This window comes from Mytilus edulis, chromosome 5 (assembly GCF_963676685.1).
Source record: "Mytilus edulis chromosome 5, xbMytEdul2.2, whole genome shotgun sequence".
Taxonomy (NCBI): domain Eukaryota; kingdom Metazoa; phylum Mollusca; class Bivalvia; order Mytilida; family Mytilidae; genus Mytilus; species Mytilus edulis.
In genome coordinates, this window is record NC_092348.1 from 55,031,409 (window position 1) to 55,046,492 (window position 15,084).

At 30.6% G+C, this 15,084-nt stretch overlaps 1 protein-coding gene across 31 annotated transcripts in view; it reads right to left on the minus strand.

The window, feature by feature from the left end:
• Positions 1 to 706: 706 nt before the first annotated feature.
• Positions 707 to 15,084, minus strand: part of LOC139523959 (piezo-type mechanosensitive ion channel component 2-like) — a 131,767-nt gene continuing 117,389 nt past the window's right edge. For 30 of the 31 annotated variants that reach the window (XM_071318449.1, XM_071318447.1, XM_071318444.1 and 27 more), the window contains 6 exons: positions 14,422 to 14,514; positions 14,037 to 14,206; positions 13,176 to 13,292; positions 12,416 to 12,495; positions 9,068 to 9,266; positions 707 to 4,877 (listed from right to left, as the gene is read on the minus strand). In XM_071318449.1, coding sequence (XP_071174550.1) covers positions 4,595 to 4,877; positions 9,068 to 9,266; positions 12,416 to 12,495; positions 13,176 to 13,292; positions 14,037 to 14,206; positions 14,422 to 14,514 — 942 coding nt within the window. In that variant the 3' untranslated portion in view covers positions 707 to 4,594. The remainder of the gene's footprint in view (positions 4,878 to 9,067; positions 9,267 to 12,415; positions 12,496 to 13,175; positions 13,293 to 14,036; positions 14,207 to 14,421; positions 14,515 to 15,084) is intronic. The other variant, XM_071318427.1, reaches the window with a different exon arrangement.

Genomic DNA, 15,084 nt, shown 5'->3' on the forward strand with positions numbered 1-15,084 from the left:
TTAGCATATTTTTTTCAACAGCACAAGTATTTAACAAGCTTCAGTTACAATTTACACAGCATACACCAATTGCAAGAAAACAGATTATTGTATACAAATAAAAGAAAACTGTATATATATAGCAAGATTTTATGGCAGCTTCCTATAACTTTTTAAAATGATGGAATGAAAAAAACTCTAATGAGCAAGATTACATCCCCCATATGATATGGGATATTTACAAGACTCTCTCTTAAAAAATAGTTCTGCATTTCCCATTTTTCTGATTATCAAACTCATTTGAGGATAAGTTAGTGAAAGCCTCATCTAAATTTGAACAGAATCTGTGGAAAAATGAAGATAATATCTGAGGCAACAAGAAATTATACTGTCCCCCCATACAAGATTTAAGAATTTTTTTCTGATGATTGAAATCACCTGTGGTTTTGATGTATGGAAACCGAATTCTGGGAGAAGCAAAAAATAAAAATATTCAAGTCTTTAGTTTTAATATGGCTGGGGATCAAACCACATATCACCCATATGTGAGGATAGCACACTACCATGAGGCATGAGATCACAGAAGATCTGATGTTCTGACGGGTGGAAAACTTCATCCAAATTATGGAGTTCCTAGCAAAGCAATTACGGTACAAAGTGACGATAGGCAAGTTAAAATTATAATACCCTCAGAAAATGGATGCATATGGTAAAATAACAAACTTCATTTACAACATTCATAGCTTTATTTACAAGGAGGCATACATAACAGGTACAATATCCATTAACAAAATAAATAGCAATATCTAAGTATGTACATGTAAAATGACTATGAGCAAATATAATGTAATGCATTGTAAAACATAACTAAGAAGTGATAAATAATAAAAAAATAATTATCCCAAAACAGTATAATAGATGATACTTTAGATGAAGGGGAAATAACCCTTTATTAAAATGAACCAAATAATTTTGTCATTTTTTAAAACCATTATTTCAAAAATTTAGCTTACTTAACTTTTAACATTTATGGATCAGCAGTAAAATTCATCATTTTTGAAAAAGAAATTACTTTTAAGCATTCTTAGTATCATATATTTTTGAATAAAAAAAAAATTAACCTCAATTTTTTTTATTTAGGTTTAATCAGAACTTGTTTGAATTTTCATCTGAGACAAAAAATTATATAAAAAAAAATTAATGCGCTAACTTATTTTCTATAAAGGCTAACATGATTCAAGTTTACTTTATTTTCCCATTTATTTATTTATTTTGAAACCATTAAAAAGCAGAAAGTATCCCAAATACAAAAATCATCATCAAAATATAATGACAGAAATAAACTGGCCAACTATATCGTATCTGAAATAAGCCATCAGTAATGCCCAAATATTTTATAAACTTTTTTCCCATTATTACAACGGAAAATAGTTTTCATCTTTTAGATGACATATATTTAATATACTAAAGCAAATTAAAATAATAGATAAGACCTAACCACACAACCTCACGTTGTTGCCAAGCAACATATCAAACAGCCTATCAGGCACATTTGGCAAACAAAAACATTATAAAAAGTGAAGGCACAAAAATATAATTTCATGATACAGTGCATCAGTGTTTCTAATAAGTATGAGGTAGAAAAGCTGGCACATTTTTTCAAGATAGGAAGACAAAAATAACAAGATACATAATTTTAACCACAAAATTTCAATTTTGTACTTCAATAACGAAACTCTTTTAAAAAGATATGAATAAAATAGATAATAATGTAGTCAAAAACAATTCATTCACCGAGTTTAAAGAGAGATCTGATTTTTTTCCCACGAAAAAAAGTAAATGGTTTTGAAATTTTTAAGACATAATAATTTAATTTTGGATGTAACACGTCTTCTGATTGGCTGACATTATTTTGATATCAGCCCATAGACATAATTCAGTCATGTGACCAAGATTATTATTGCACTTTGAACACTCATTTTTAACAAACTAAGTGGAGAATGCATACCTGGAGTTTGTATGTTACATAATTACAGAACTTAAAGATGAAAGAGAAGTAAAAAGAAGGATCCAATTACCTCTATGTTAATTTTGCATAGCATTCTTTAGTTCCAATTAATATATGAGCACTGGAAAAAGGAATGGACAGGGCAAATAACTGCCCCTTTTTATCCTGAAGCCATGACTTTATCCGCAATTAGTAATTTAAATTTTGTTAAGTAAGGTAGAAAGTCCCTAAAAATTCAAAGTCATTCATTCCAATTTAAAACAGTGACAAACCCAAGGTATACATTTACACATTTCCACTAACCAAATTACAAATATCATCCTTATATTATTTAAAAACGAAATTACAAACATTTTTTTCATTCCAGTTTAAGCTTCGTCACTTTAATCATAGTTGCTGGAGATCTGTATACGAAAATGAGTTTGGCAAATAAATCCTCTTCTAATCTGAACTGATGACATTCTCTGGCCATATATATATCCAGGCACAGATTGAGGACATAGTCTACGTTTGGCAGTTCTAAGAACATTATTACTTCTGACGAACCACTAAAAAACACTCGTACAAATCTGCCAATCACAAGCACAGCAGAAATATATAGTCCAATAATTCTGAAATGAAGAAATTAGTGAATTCTCGTTAGTAAATAAGGAATTATAAAGTTGATAACTTAGTAATTCATTATAATCAACAATGTAACTGATTTCCCGACACTTTGAAGTCGCAAAAGACATTTCTAACTCAAGAGGTTTCTACGTATCTTTAAACTTGAATTTGTACCCTACACTAACATGTTTTAAAACAGCATAAATTTAAATGTCTTACCCAAAATCTGCATCTTAAACATAAAAACATGAGATAAGTCTCAATAATTTACAATGGAAATATACTAATTTTATATAGTTTTACAAAAATATGTGAACAGTAGTTCATATTTGACAATTTTCTTGTCAAGACATTCTTTTAATTTTTCAATTCATAAGACAAATTGTATTAAAGAATTTAAAACTAATAAAGAATTAAAGATTTTTTTTTCAACTGATATATCAAAAATTAAAAAGCCAATAATGGCCATTTCTTTTATCAAAATTCTTCAAAAAATAACAATTTTTAAAATGCCATTTTCATCCTATACCAGTATTTATGTGAACATAACACTTGAGATATAATTTCAAATTAGCTTAAAAAATTTATATTTTAACACTTTATAGACATAAATAAGCTTAAACAATTATATTTTAACACTTTATAGACATAAATACACTTAAAAATACTTATAGACATAAATATTGCACATGATCATGAAACTACACGAAGATATATATTTCCTACCAAACATCCCCAAACTACATGACTAAACTAATTTTGCATACTCTTAGCCACTAAAATAAAAGTTCTACTCACAAAATGGTAGATTCTAAATATGTACAAGCTTATACAAAATCACCACTGGTTTTTTTTTTACTGTAAAACAACTTTTTTTACAAATCAATTTTAAATTAAAACAAGAATGTGTCCCCAGTACACGGATGCCCCATCGGCACTATCATTTTTCTATGTTCAGTGGACCGTGACAATGGAGGAAAATCTATAATTTGCCATTAAAATTAGAAAGATCATATCATAGAGAAGATGTGCACTAAGTTTCAAGTTGATTGGACTTCAACTTCGTGGAAAACTACCTTGACCAAAAACTTTAACCTGAAGCGGGACAGACAAACCAACAAACGAACGAACAGACGAACGGACGCACAGACCAGAAAACATAATGTCCTTAAATGGGGCATAAAAAAGATAACATGTATATGGATAACTGATGCCTTATAATACCATGAGGCTATTATTCTTGTAAATAACTTTTATCCATAATGAAGATCAACATCATAGTAGAATAGCACTTACAAATGGGTTTCCAAGAATATTTTGACATACAGAATTGCAAATCATACAATCTAGGGGAGACAATTCAATTGCCTTCTTTTATACTTATTTCTAATTGATAATTTTTTCTTATTTTACATATTATGATACATTCATGATTTCATAAACAAACAAAAACTGAAATGTAAATTTCATTAAAAAAAAAACACAAAACTTTCCCTCCAATTGCTTTTCACAAAGTATTAAACATAACAAGATATATAGAAAAAATAAAAAATGGCTATCTTCATAAGAGGTAACACGTTCAGCACGAAAACATACCCTGTAAATTAAAATGGCAAAAATTTATTGTCCTTTCAGACAAAAAAACAAAAGTTTCCAAAATATACAATCGATAAAATCTTTTCACCAAAAAAAAAAAAAAGGAAAGAGACAAACATATAATTGCCATTAAATTTGCTGCAAATCTTCAAATAGAAGTATGAATGTAAAATGACTAAAACAATTGCTATACAAAATAGAGTATAATTGATGAATATACAATATGTGAGCAAGACTGGCAATAGTATTATGGTTTAAGCAGTACTCAAATTTTTACAACGTTTGAATTTTTTATATATAAAAAACTTTCAAATATTAAACAAGGTGTATGGCCACTGCAGGTTATCATTGTTTAAACAAATACATTTTAGATTATAATTCAATCTTTCAGCTCCAACTCAAACATTAATTATTCTTTTTACAATCGGTGACGACAAGATGATTTGGAAGTCTAGTCCATTTGACACGAGTCTCTGCTGATCGGTAGAAGAATATAAGTTTGGCGTAGAGATCTTCTTCCAGACGGAATTCTCCCATTTCTCGTACAAGGTACAAATCTAAGCAAAGCTGCAATGCATTATCGATGTACGGTAGCTCATTGTAGGTGATATTTCCAATCAATCCTGATGTACTCAGTCGTAAGATTCTGCCAATCAACAATATGAAGGAAATATACAGTCCAATGATGCTGAAAAGCAAAGACAAATTAGAGAAAGGTATTTCACAATTAAGGAAGATATGCACAAAATTAAGAGAATATTACCTCTCCCTTTGCACTAGAAAAGGTCTGTTCTGAAACTAGAAAACAAGGGTGGACTGAATTTTATATTGGAAACAAATAATCTAGCTACCATATTTAGGATAGTAACATTTTAATGTGATAATATATCAGAACCATGCCATATTTAAGCCACTTCAGTTTGCTAGATCTGAATCTTTAAATGCTTTTTTGCTTTCAAAACCATAACCAACTTAATGGTTATTCTAAAAACATGAGTCCTATGTATGGAGTGGTACCATTACAAATTTTACAAGTACTTTTTTTTTACTATTGGTAAATAGTTTAGGCCTTAGTAGGGCTATTTCTATTAGTACAAAGGTGAAAAGAAATATGACATGTTTTTACCTTAACCTTCAAAGAACCTTTTTTGTACATGTATAATTCATGGAGTATCTTACTTCAATTTCCTTTTTAACATGATATCAAGCTATGGCTTTCTTTCTTGAATGCAGCACACCTTCTTACTGTGGGGAATAATAATGCCAAGTTTCATCCCAAATTTGAGTTTTAAGTTTAGATGGGGTACCAGAAACTATTTTTTTTTACATATGCACAAGGGTGGCTTAGCTGCACTAGGTTTTTGAAAATGCATTTCAAAGAACAGTTACCTAATGTGTAGGCAACACACCTTCTAGCAGTGGTGATAAATAGTGCAAATTTTCATTACTAAACTTTAAAAGGTGATTTGAAGTAGAGTTCAGTAACAATTTTTGCATAGGATCAGTTGACCCCACCACTAAAGGGTTTTAATGGTACAGGTCAAATATAATTTGTGTACAAAGGAACAGCTAAATTGAACTCATTTTTTTACCATGACTTTCAATGTAGTTTTCTTCCTTATATGATGCTTTCCAATAATGATTGAAAATCATGCCAAAATTTGATGGTGTTAAGACCGGAGAGCTGAAATGATTAGTGACTGGTAAAAACATGATATCTATACACTGTATAGGTCTCCAATGAATAATTAACATGGCACTTTTGAGCCAGATTTTTAATGTTGTACAAAAGAATGGAAACAGCAAACAAAATTGGCCTGAAAGATCAAGGTTAAAGGCAATCTGTGTGTTAATGAGGAGTGTAAATGCTTGCAATTTTCAGGTATGTTTTATAATACATTTGTATATGTAAAAGAGAAGATGTGGTATGATTGCCAATGAGACAAATCACCACAAGAGACCAAATGACACAGAAATTAACAACTATAGGTCATCGTATGGCCTTCAACAATGAGCAAAGCCCATACCACATAGTCAGCTATAAAAGGCCCTGTATGGTGGTATTATAAATCCAAGAGAATTTTTGTTGTTTCGTGAAACAAATATTTAACATTTCTGAGTTGTTTAAACACAGCCAATCGATTAAATCAATGAAGTTTTGCAGCTTTAGTAATTTTTTGGAGTCTCTTTTCCTGTGCTGACTTTCTAGCTTGCAACAGACTAAAATATACATCTACATTGCATAAATATCAAATACAAATATACACAAAAAAGCATTCAAAAAGCTAGAATCAACAAGTGTATATATATAATTAAATATAAATATGAAAAGCACAATAAAAAAAAACAAATGTGTATATAAGGCATTGGGTATTGCAGTGCTGTGACTTAAATTTTAAACATAATACATAAACAGTAAATATACTCTGTTGTAAACATGTATAGAATTAATTATCATACAAATTAGTTTGGGGGGTAGGTGTGTATAATAAAAGCAATCAAAATATCAGCAGCTGTAGCTTTATAAAAACAATCTTGAACTTTATAAAAATAATCTTGAACTTAATAAAAACAATCATAACATTTTCAATTAAATATCCTAAATTCAATGAGCTAGCATCATTTAAATTTTTCCCAATTTACTTAACTCTTTACTGAATATGTGATGTCTTTTAATGTGAAGAAGAATTTTACTGGACAACAAACTTTTATAAAATGCAAAGATCTTAAAAATGGCAATCAACTGGACATTCACCATGTTGACTTATGCCACAATAATTGGAAATTACCGAAATTCAAGTTTGATATTACATGTACTATAAAAGGTAAATATATGTCCATGTCCAAAACATACGTTTTCATTCCAATTTTCATCAATAAAGAAGTTCATGTACATAATAAAGAATCTCTTATTTTTTCATTTTTCTATTTTAACATTGTAAATGAGAATTTTTCTGGTCTAAAACTTTAATTTCAAGCTGCTGATATTTTATATTAGTATTATAGAAAATAAATACAATAAAAGCATACAATATAAAGTACCCCTAAGGCTATAATTGTCAGCAACTTCAGAATAACATTGAAGTCTGAAAGTGTTTCTAATGATGATATCTCATGATATGTATTTAAGCAGAAAATTTGTGAGTACTTCAGATATATTAATATTTGTGGCAAACTTTTTTCTTTTAACTACAAGCAAGCAAGAATTAAAGTATTCAAAAACTTTTCAATTTTCAATAGATTTGATATTTAAACTTAAGTAGAATATAAAAGTCTCAAATTCACCTAATCATCTAAAAGTGACTTCAACATGAAATTGATCCACTATTATTTTGTAGTAAATGTATAATTTAAAGCTTCTTTTTTTGCTATGAAAAATAATTAATTCTAAATTCTTTCCATCCAATGTGCTTTTCTGCAAAATTTGAATATAAATATAAAATTTGAAAGCCAAATATGTATTAAAATATCTTAATGACATATTATGAAAAGATATTTTAGTTATGAAACAGTGGATTTTTCAAAAGTCTACCCTGAATTAGAAAGCTGTAAACAATTGGTATCCGTTATATTTGGATTCCAACATATCTATAATTATAGCCTTATATGATATGACACCAATGGTTTACCATACAAAATATTAAAAGAATACCTTCAAAGTCTCAAATTATCTGACAGAATTGAAAGGTTTAAGCTCTATTTTGAAAATTTTAAATTCTGACAACAAACATTTTTGTGAATGTAACTGCATTGTTCTTATTTTGGAAATGATCTCAAGTTCTTTTCAACTTTCAAATAGAGAGAATAGAAAAAAAAAGGCGAAATGTGATATGAAAATAAAAACAATTTTATAACTTGACTTGATGAACATGGCAACCATTAGTGTTTATACATAATACAAAGTAAACAACATAAACCATGGTATATACATATGATTCACGATGCACTTTTTGTTGCAATATATATACAAGCACATGCATATCATTCCAAATGTGTATAAATCACAAAAAATTAAAGCTTAGATAAGGAAAAATAAAATAAAAAAAAATATATATATGTAAGATCATTAAAACTAGCATCTTCTAGTTTTACGGACCATTTTCATTTAATATTTGGCTTTGCCAGTATCAATACAAGATTTTGTGGTTTTAATTTTTTTCTTTAGCAAAATCCAAGCCAATAAATGATTATCTAGAACTATCAAATTCTAGTTGGAGATAGGTATATATATATACAATGTAACAACTTATTCTCTTGTTTCTATATATAATCGCTTCAGTATTTTTTTCTTTTTTAGTAAGAAATAAGATGCATATATAATTTTTCACATAGTCTCTGTACCATGTCAGGAATATTAACAGTTGTTATCCATTCTTTTGACGTGTTTGAGCTTTTGATTTTGCCATTTGATTAGGGACTTTCCGTTTTGAATTTTCCATGGAGATTAGTATTTTTGTGATTTTACTTTTTGAATCAATTTTTGACCTGTCAATACTCTGAGTGAATTAAAAGTTTTATTCAAAGTTAAGTCAATCATCATAATCAACAAAAGAGGTGCCATTTGTTGAGCAGAATATGCTTACCCTCTGGAGAACCTGAGATAATTTTTTTGTTGGGTTAATGTGATTCTCAGTAATTTTTATATGTAGTGGTTTGTCTTTTTGTTATTTGTTTGTCAGTTTGGCATCTTCTGCTTTTTATTGTTCATGTCATATGTTGACATCTGAGTATGTTTTCATTGAATATTGCTGTCGCAGGCTGCTGCCTGACTATGGTATATACCTACAGTCTAATTTCAATTAATTTTCAGTATTGTACTTTTTTCCAGCTTTGCTTCTCAATTTAATAGGTCTTCCCAATATTTTTGAAAATTCTTACCCATAATTTGTTATGAAACTAAATCCAGATGGCGCCACTCTGGCATTAAAAGTTATAAGTGAAATATGATGGACAACGTTATCTGGTTTCCCAGGACTGGGAGATATAACTGTACCAGTCATTAACTCGTCAACTTTCCACCATTCAACTATAGGATCATTTCCTTGTAAGTTCAACTGAACTTTACTCAGACCAATAGCTGAAAAATAAATAAAAGTTCTGAAATTTCTAAAATCAATACTCATTAACATAAACTGTTATCACAGAAATATGTCTCACCTTTTTGTAATTTTGATTATGCAAATGTTGAAATCAAAATACCAATACTTTAACATCTTACACAAGTTATGCAAATATTCAAAGTCAATGAACCATGACTGAGTTACATCAATCTCCATGTTATTGAGATGTGCCAATGCTAACACAATTGAACACCAAATACCATTGACCCATTGACTTATTATAAGTCGTTCCCAAACCTAAATACAAACATTAACTTGTAAACTATGAAAAAGTTTCAAAGTCAATGAACCATGAAGAGGGGGTGGGGCTATATAATCTCCATGGAAACGATACTTGCAGATGCCATTAAATAGGCATACCAAATATCATTGACTAAACATTAGCAGTTCATCTTAAACTGATCTAATCACAAACTAATACATGTAAACTAAGATAAGTTCCAAAGTCATTAGACTGTGACTGAGGGGTGAGGCCAAACATTCTCCATGGAATTGAGATGTGCCAATGCTTATACAACTGAATATCAATTAATATTGGCCTTCCACTAATGGTTCCCCTTGAACTGACCTAATCACAAACTATGACATGATAACTTTGAAAATTTTTCAAAGTCAACAGCATACATGTCAACCTCTGACAATGGGAAATCATGTCATGACATGACATGATATGTCAAAAAGCGTGTGAAAACGCGTGACGTAGATGCGGACTTGTTAATATGAATGTGGTAATGTTCATAATTTCATACAAATTTGTAAATATAAAAAAACAATATATATTCTACTTTGAACTTTTATTGTATTAAACAGTGGTCTGTTGTGTTGTTTTTAAAGCACCACCACTAGGCACATATTCAAAACAACTGCCAGTTTCAATTTTAGTTACATTTATTTGATAACAGCACACAATACAAATGTAACATAGTCAAGTTCGGATCAGAATTTAGTGTTAATTTCTTTATAATTGAAAAGGCTCTCCCACAGTAGGAATTGATATTTGACTGAATTAGCTTCATCAAGATTTGAAAGAATGTCATAATGTTCAGGTTTTTTTGGCAATGTAAAATGTCATCTATAGATTATCTCTGCCATTGCTCCCATTGCTATTGCCTGGTTAAAACTGGATAGTTCATCAGAAGAAAGCTGGTACTATCAGAGCTGATGCAACAGTTCTGTGGTATTTTTATCCCCATGGCCTGTAGAAATCTGTTGCCATGTTGGCTAGATTTGAAACTGAAATTGAAAAAGAAAAATGTTTTATAAATAGGATTTCTATTAGATAAACATGTTAAATGTTTATTCAAATAGCTACATTGTATTTCTCCTCTCACATGTATTGGTTTTTTTTTATCATTGCAACATAGAATGCACAAATTATGCGTTACTTGTCACTCGATCATTTAAACTCGAACTCCAAAATATAATTTATAAATCTTAAATCTTGCCGTACACATCGTTTTGGCTTAACAATTGGCACTTTAGGCGACGGTACAGGTCCTGAAAAGTGACCTCTTTCTGTGCACATTTCCCCTATAAAGTGAATTTGAAAGAAAGTCACAAAATTGTTAAAACTAATCACAAACTACTTACCTTTTACTGTTTGTCCATATAGAAAAATAAACAATACGGCAGCCAAACAATTGCTTCGAATTTTTCGGTATTTATCGCCGAATAAGGAAAAAACCCGAGAATAGCGATATCACTAACGACCAAAAAATGGGAAGAACGAAAAAGCGTGTAATTGCGTGTAAAGTGGTGAAAAGCGTGTACACGCCATGTGACAAAATCCTCGCGTGTAAACCGTTGAAAAAGCGTGTATTACACGCGAATATCATGTCACTTGACATGTATGCAATAGACCATGAATAAGGGGGTCAAGCTAAATTATCTCCATGGAAATGAAATTTGCCAATGCTTATACAACTGCATACTAAATATCATTGACCTACGACTTGTGGTTCCACATAAACTAACCTAATCACTAACTAATGCATGGTACATGTAAAATAAGCAAAAGTTTCGAAGTCAATAGATCATGACTGAAGAGGCAGGGCCAAATAATCTCCATGGAAATGAGATGTGACAATGCCTATACAACTGCATACCAAATATCATTGACCTACCACTTGTGGGTAAAAAAACCTGACTTAATCACAAACTAATACATATACATGTAAAATAAGCAAAAGTTTTGAGGTCAATAGACCATGACTGAAGGGGCAGGGCCAAATAATCTCCATGGAAATGAAATGTGCCCATGCTTATACAACTGCATACCAAAAATGATTGACCTACCACTTGTGATACACCATAAACTAGACCTAATCACAAACTAATACATTGTTGAAGCCGTCTCCGCCGTCGCCACAGCCGACGCTGGAAACAGCATACCCATGTCTCGCTTTTGGACTCCATCAAGGCGAAACAAAAATGATGGTAAAAACATTTAGAAAGTTTCTGATCTAAATGATTGCACTAAATAGCTTGATACCAACAAACATTTGTAAGGGGTCCCAAGGAGCCCTGTGTCTTGCCTGCAATTGCTGCTGTCATTGTAAAAGTGTTATGTTGATTTGATAAATGGAGAATGTGACTATGGGCCACAGAAATGCCCTTCTTTGTAAATATGCGTGAGTCATCTTCCTCATACAGATGCTGGATTAACATAGTTAATATTTCTGGGATTATAAGCATTGTGTAAAAGTTTCATAACATTTGGTTGAGGCAAACTGAAGCTAGAGAAAGAAAACGACAGATTTAGCAATTTTTCAATTTATAAAGGGGCATAACTTAAGGATGGTAAAAGTAAAACCACCCAAATTTAAACTTAATCCATATTTTGTAATAATTAGCATTGTATACAAGTTTCATAATATTTGGTTGAGGCAAACCTGCCTAATCTAACCCCTGAGTATTCAACATCATGCTTTAACCGAGACATTTTCATGGTCCCAAAATATGTCTAAATTTGTTTGCAGAAAACATCTGAGTATTCCAACACCCTGCTTAATCTAACATTTTTTCTGGACGTACAAATACTAAAAAGGGGTCATACAAAATTCTGCAGATTCAGAATATATGTAACTATATCTATTATCAACGTTACCATCATTTAAAGTCTTGATGCCAGCTGCTGAACCCTTGCTTGGTAACTTCAAAAACCTGGGGAATAACTTCGATATTACCCTGTAAAAGGAATACATAACAGGAAAATATTCTACTGTGATGATTTTATTCTTATTTACAAAATTATTCAAACTGTGGAATATACCGGTACTTACATTTTCCATGATTAAATGTACAGAAATTATATGATTTTCAAAAGTAAATGCACAGTACAGATTTTTAGCCACATTTTGGCATGTAATATAATGTCATGTCATAAAATAATATCTCATTGAATGCGGTTAGCAATTAGGCTTTAAACATAAAATAAAAATCTTTGAACGATCAAATATAATTGCAGGAGGTACACTGGGATACTAAATACAGTAATTTCAGTGATAAAGGTGAATTAATGGTAAACAAGAATGTGTCCCCAGTACACGAATGCCCCACTCGCACTATCACTTTCTATGTTCAGTGGACCGTGAAATTGGGGTAAACCCTCTAATTTGGCATTAAAATTAAAAAGATCATATCATAGCGAACATGTATACTAAGTTTGAAGTCGATTGGACTTCAACATCATCAAAAACTACCTTGACCAAAAACTTTAACCTGAAGCGGGACAGACGGACGGACGGACAGACGGACGAACGAACGGACGCACAGACCAGAAAACATAATGCCCCTCTACTATCGTAGGTGGGGCATAAAAAAACAATTTTTCAATCTGACAAATACATTATTTATAAAATACTTACAATGGTGTCTGTGTTGTATTGGTTAGTATATCTCTTAGTGTTGTTTGCTCTGTACTGTCTAAAGTTCTAACTATCTGAAAGGATAATGTATCTGCAGCTGATGCTGAGGCAGGAGTTCTGTCAAATGAAAATTTTATACAATTAATACAAAAATACAATTTGTACATTAATTCCTCCTAAAATACAAATGTAGCTCTCAAAAATTCTGATATTTCATATCCTGACAAAAAATTTATTTATGAAAATATCATGAAAACAAAATGCATACTGGTACTCATTTTTACATAACTTCCTAAATTGTTTATTCTCTCTTAAAAATGTTGAGATATTTTTTTATAAATAAATTATGTCAGAACATCCTTCAATAAGGTTATAGCAATGAAATTAGATGTGTCAAAACAACATGAATGACCCCGTCTCAAAAAGTTGAAAAATCTGCAATTTCAACAACACAAATGGACACAAACATGATTGTAGTCTCACAAATCAAAAATCAGCTCAAAATCTGAAGGCAAATAGAAAAAAAGTCCATATAACTGTTTTTCAAAGATTTATCAAATTCCAAAGACCGTAACTTTGGCAAAAATTAGTGGAGCAGAATGAAACTTTAACTTGATCTGTAACTCATCATTGTTAACTCACATACCAAAAATCAGCCCAATATCTAAAGGCGTTTAGAAAAAAAGTCTGTATAATTGTTTGTTGCTGAAATTAGAGACAAGGGTAAAACTATATGGCGTCGGTATGACGGATAAGGGTAAAACTATATGGCACCGAAAACTTTGTTGCCAATTTCTTCCCAAAATGTAATCTTACTTAGCCTGTAATAACTTTTCAATTTCTTTTTTTTTTATATCCTACCTCAAGAAAGAAGCATGGAATTCCAATCTAGCTTTATTGGAACTGGCTAACTGTTTGATAAGTTCGTCTTTACTAGGTGGACTTATTCCCCACAAAGATGTGGACTGTCCATTCAACTGTATCTCCGTAATATCTTCTGGTTCATATGCCGTCAAGAAGGCTATGGCATTCTGTAAATTAGAAGGACATGGCTTAGTATTTATAAATCCGGAACATTTTCTTTTCCGTTTATATTTAGGTATCTATCATGTTCTTATCAAAATCTTACTGATTACTCTTACCTGGTTTTCTCACAAAAAAATATGACTTTAGTACATTCAATTTAAATTTAAATCAATTATAACGTTTTTTATCAAAATTCACTGAATTGATTAATAAAATTTACCAGATTTCCATTGAATGTCTCTTTGAGGGTCTTGTACTCAGCAGAAGATAAAGCTCTTATTCCTTCTGTCTGTACTGTCATCTTATAAATAGGCTGTATATAAAATTAAAAATGTAAATTTAATCAGCCAGTGCAAATACAACAATTAACAATAAGAGTCCAAAAAATGCTCACACATTACAACCCATTGCAGTCAAGCTTCTGATCAAATATGAAGTCATTCTGTAAGTTTATTCACATAAAGGAAGTAAGTGTCTGACATATTTGAAAAGTGACTAAAAATTGTAACTAATCATTTGTCCAGCTACTGACCATATGATCAACGAAGTTATTATGTTTTGTATCACCTGAAACATATATTACAAATACATTGTTTTGGACTGAGTCAGTGTAATAGTAACCATTTTTAAGATTTGGTGTTTCATATTGTAAATTTAACTCACACATTTGATGTCAAGAGCTACAGTTGTTTTGAATACTTTCAAATTAGCTGTCAGAATAAGGAAATATGAAATATGAATAGCAACTGGCAACATATTCTTATAAATACAATAAAATCTGACAAAAAGGTTAGAAAAATTTCATCCATAAAACATGTATACAGAATGTATAAGTCGCAAGTAATGAGTGTAGTCAGTCCATTAAGGTAAGGCACAACTCTTA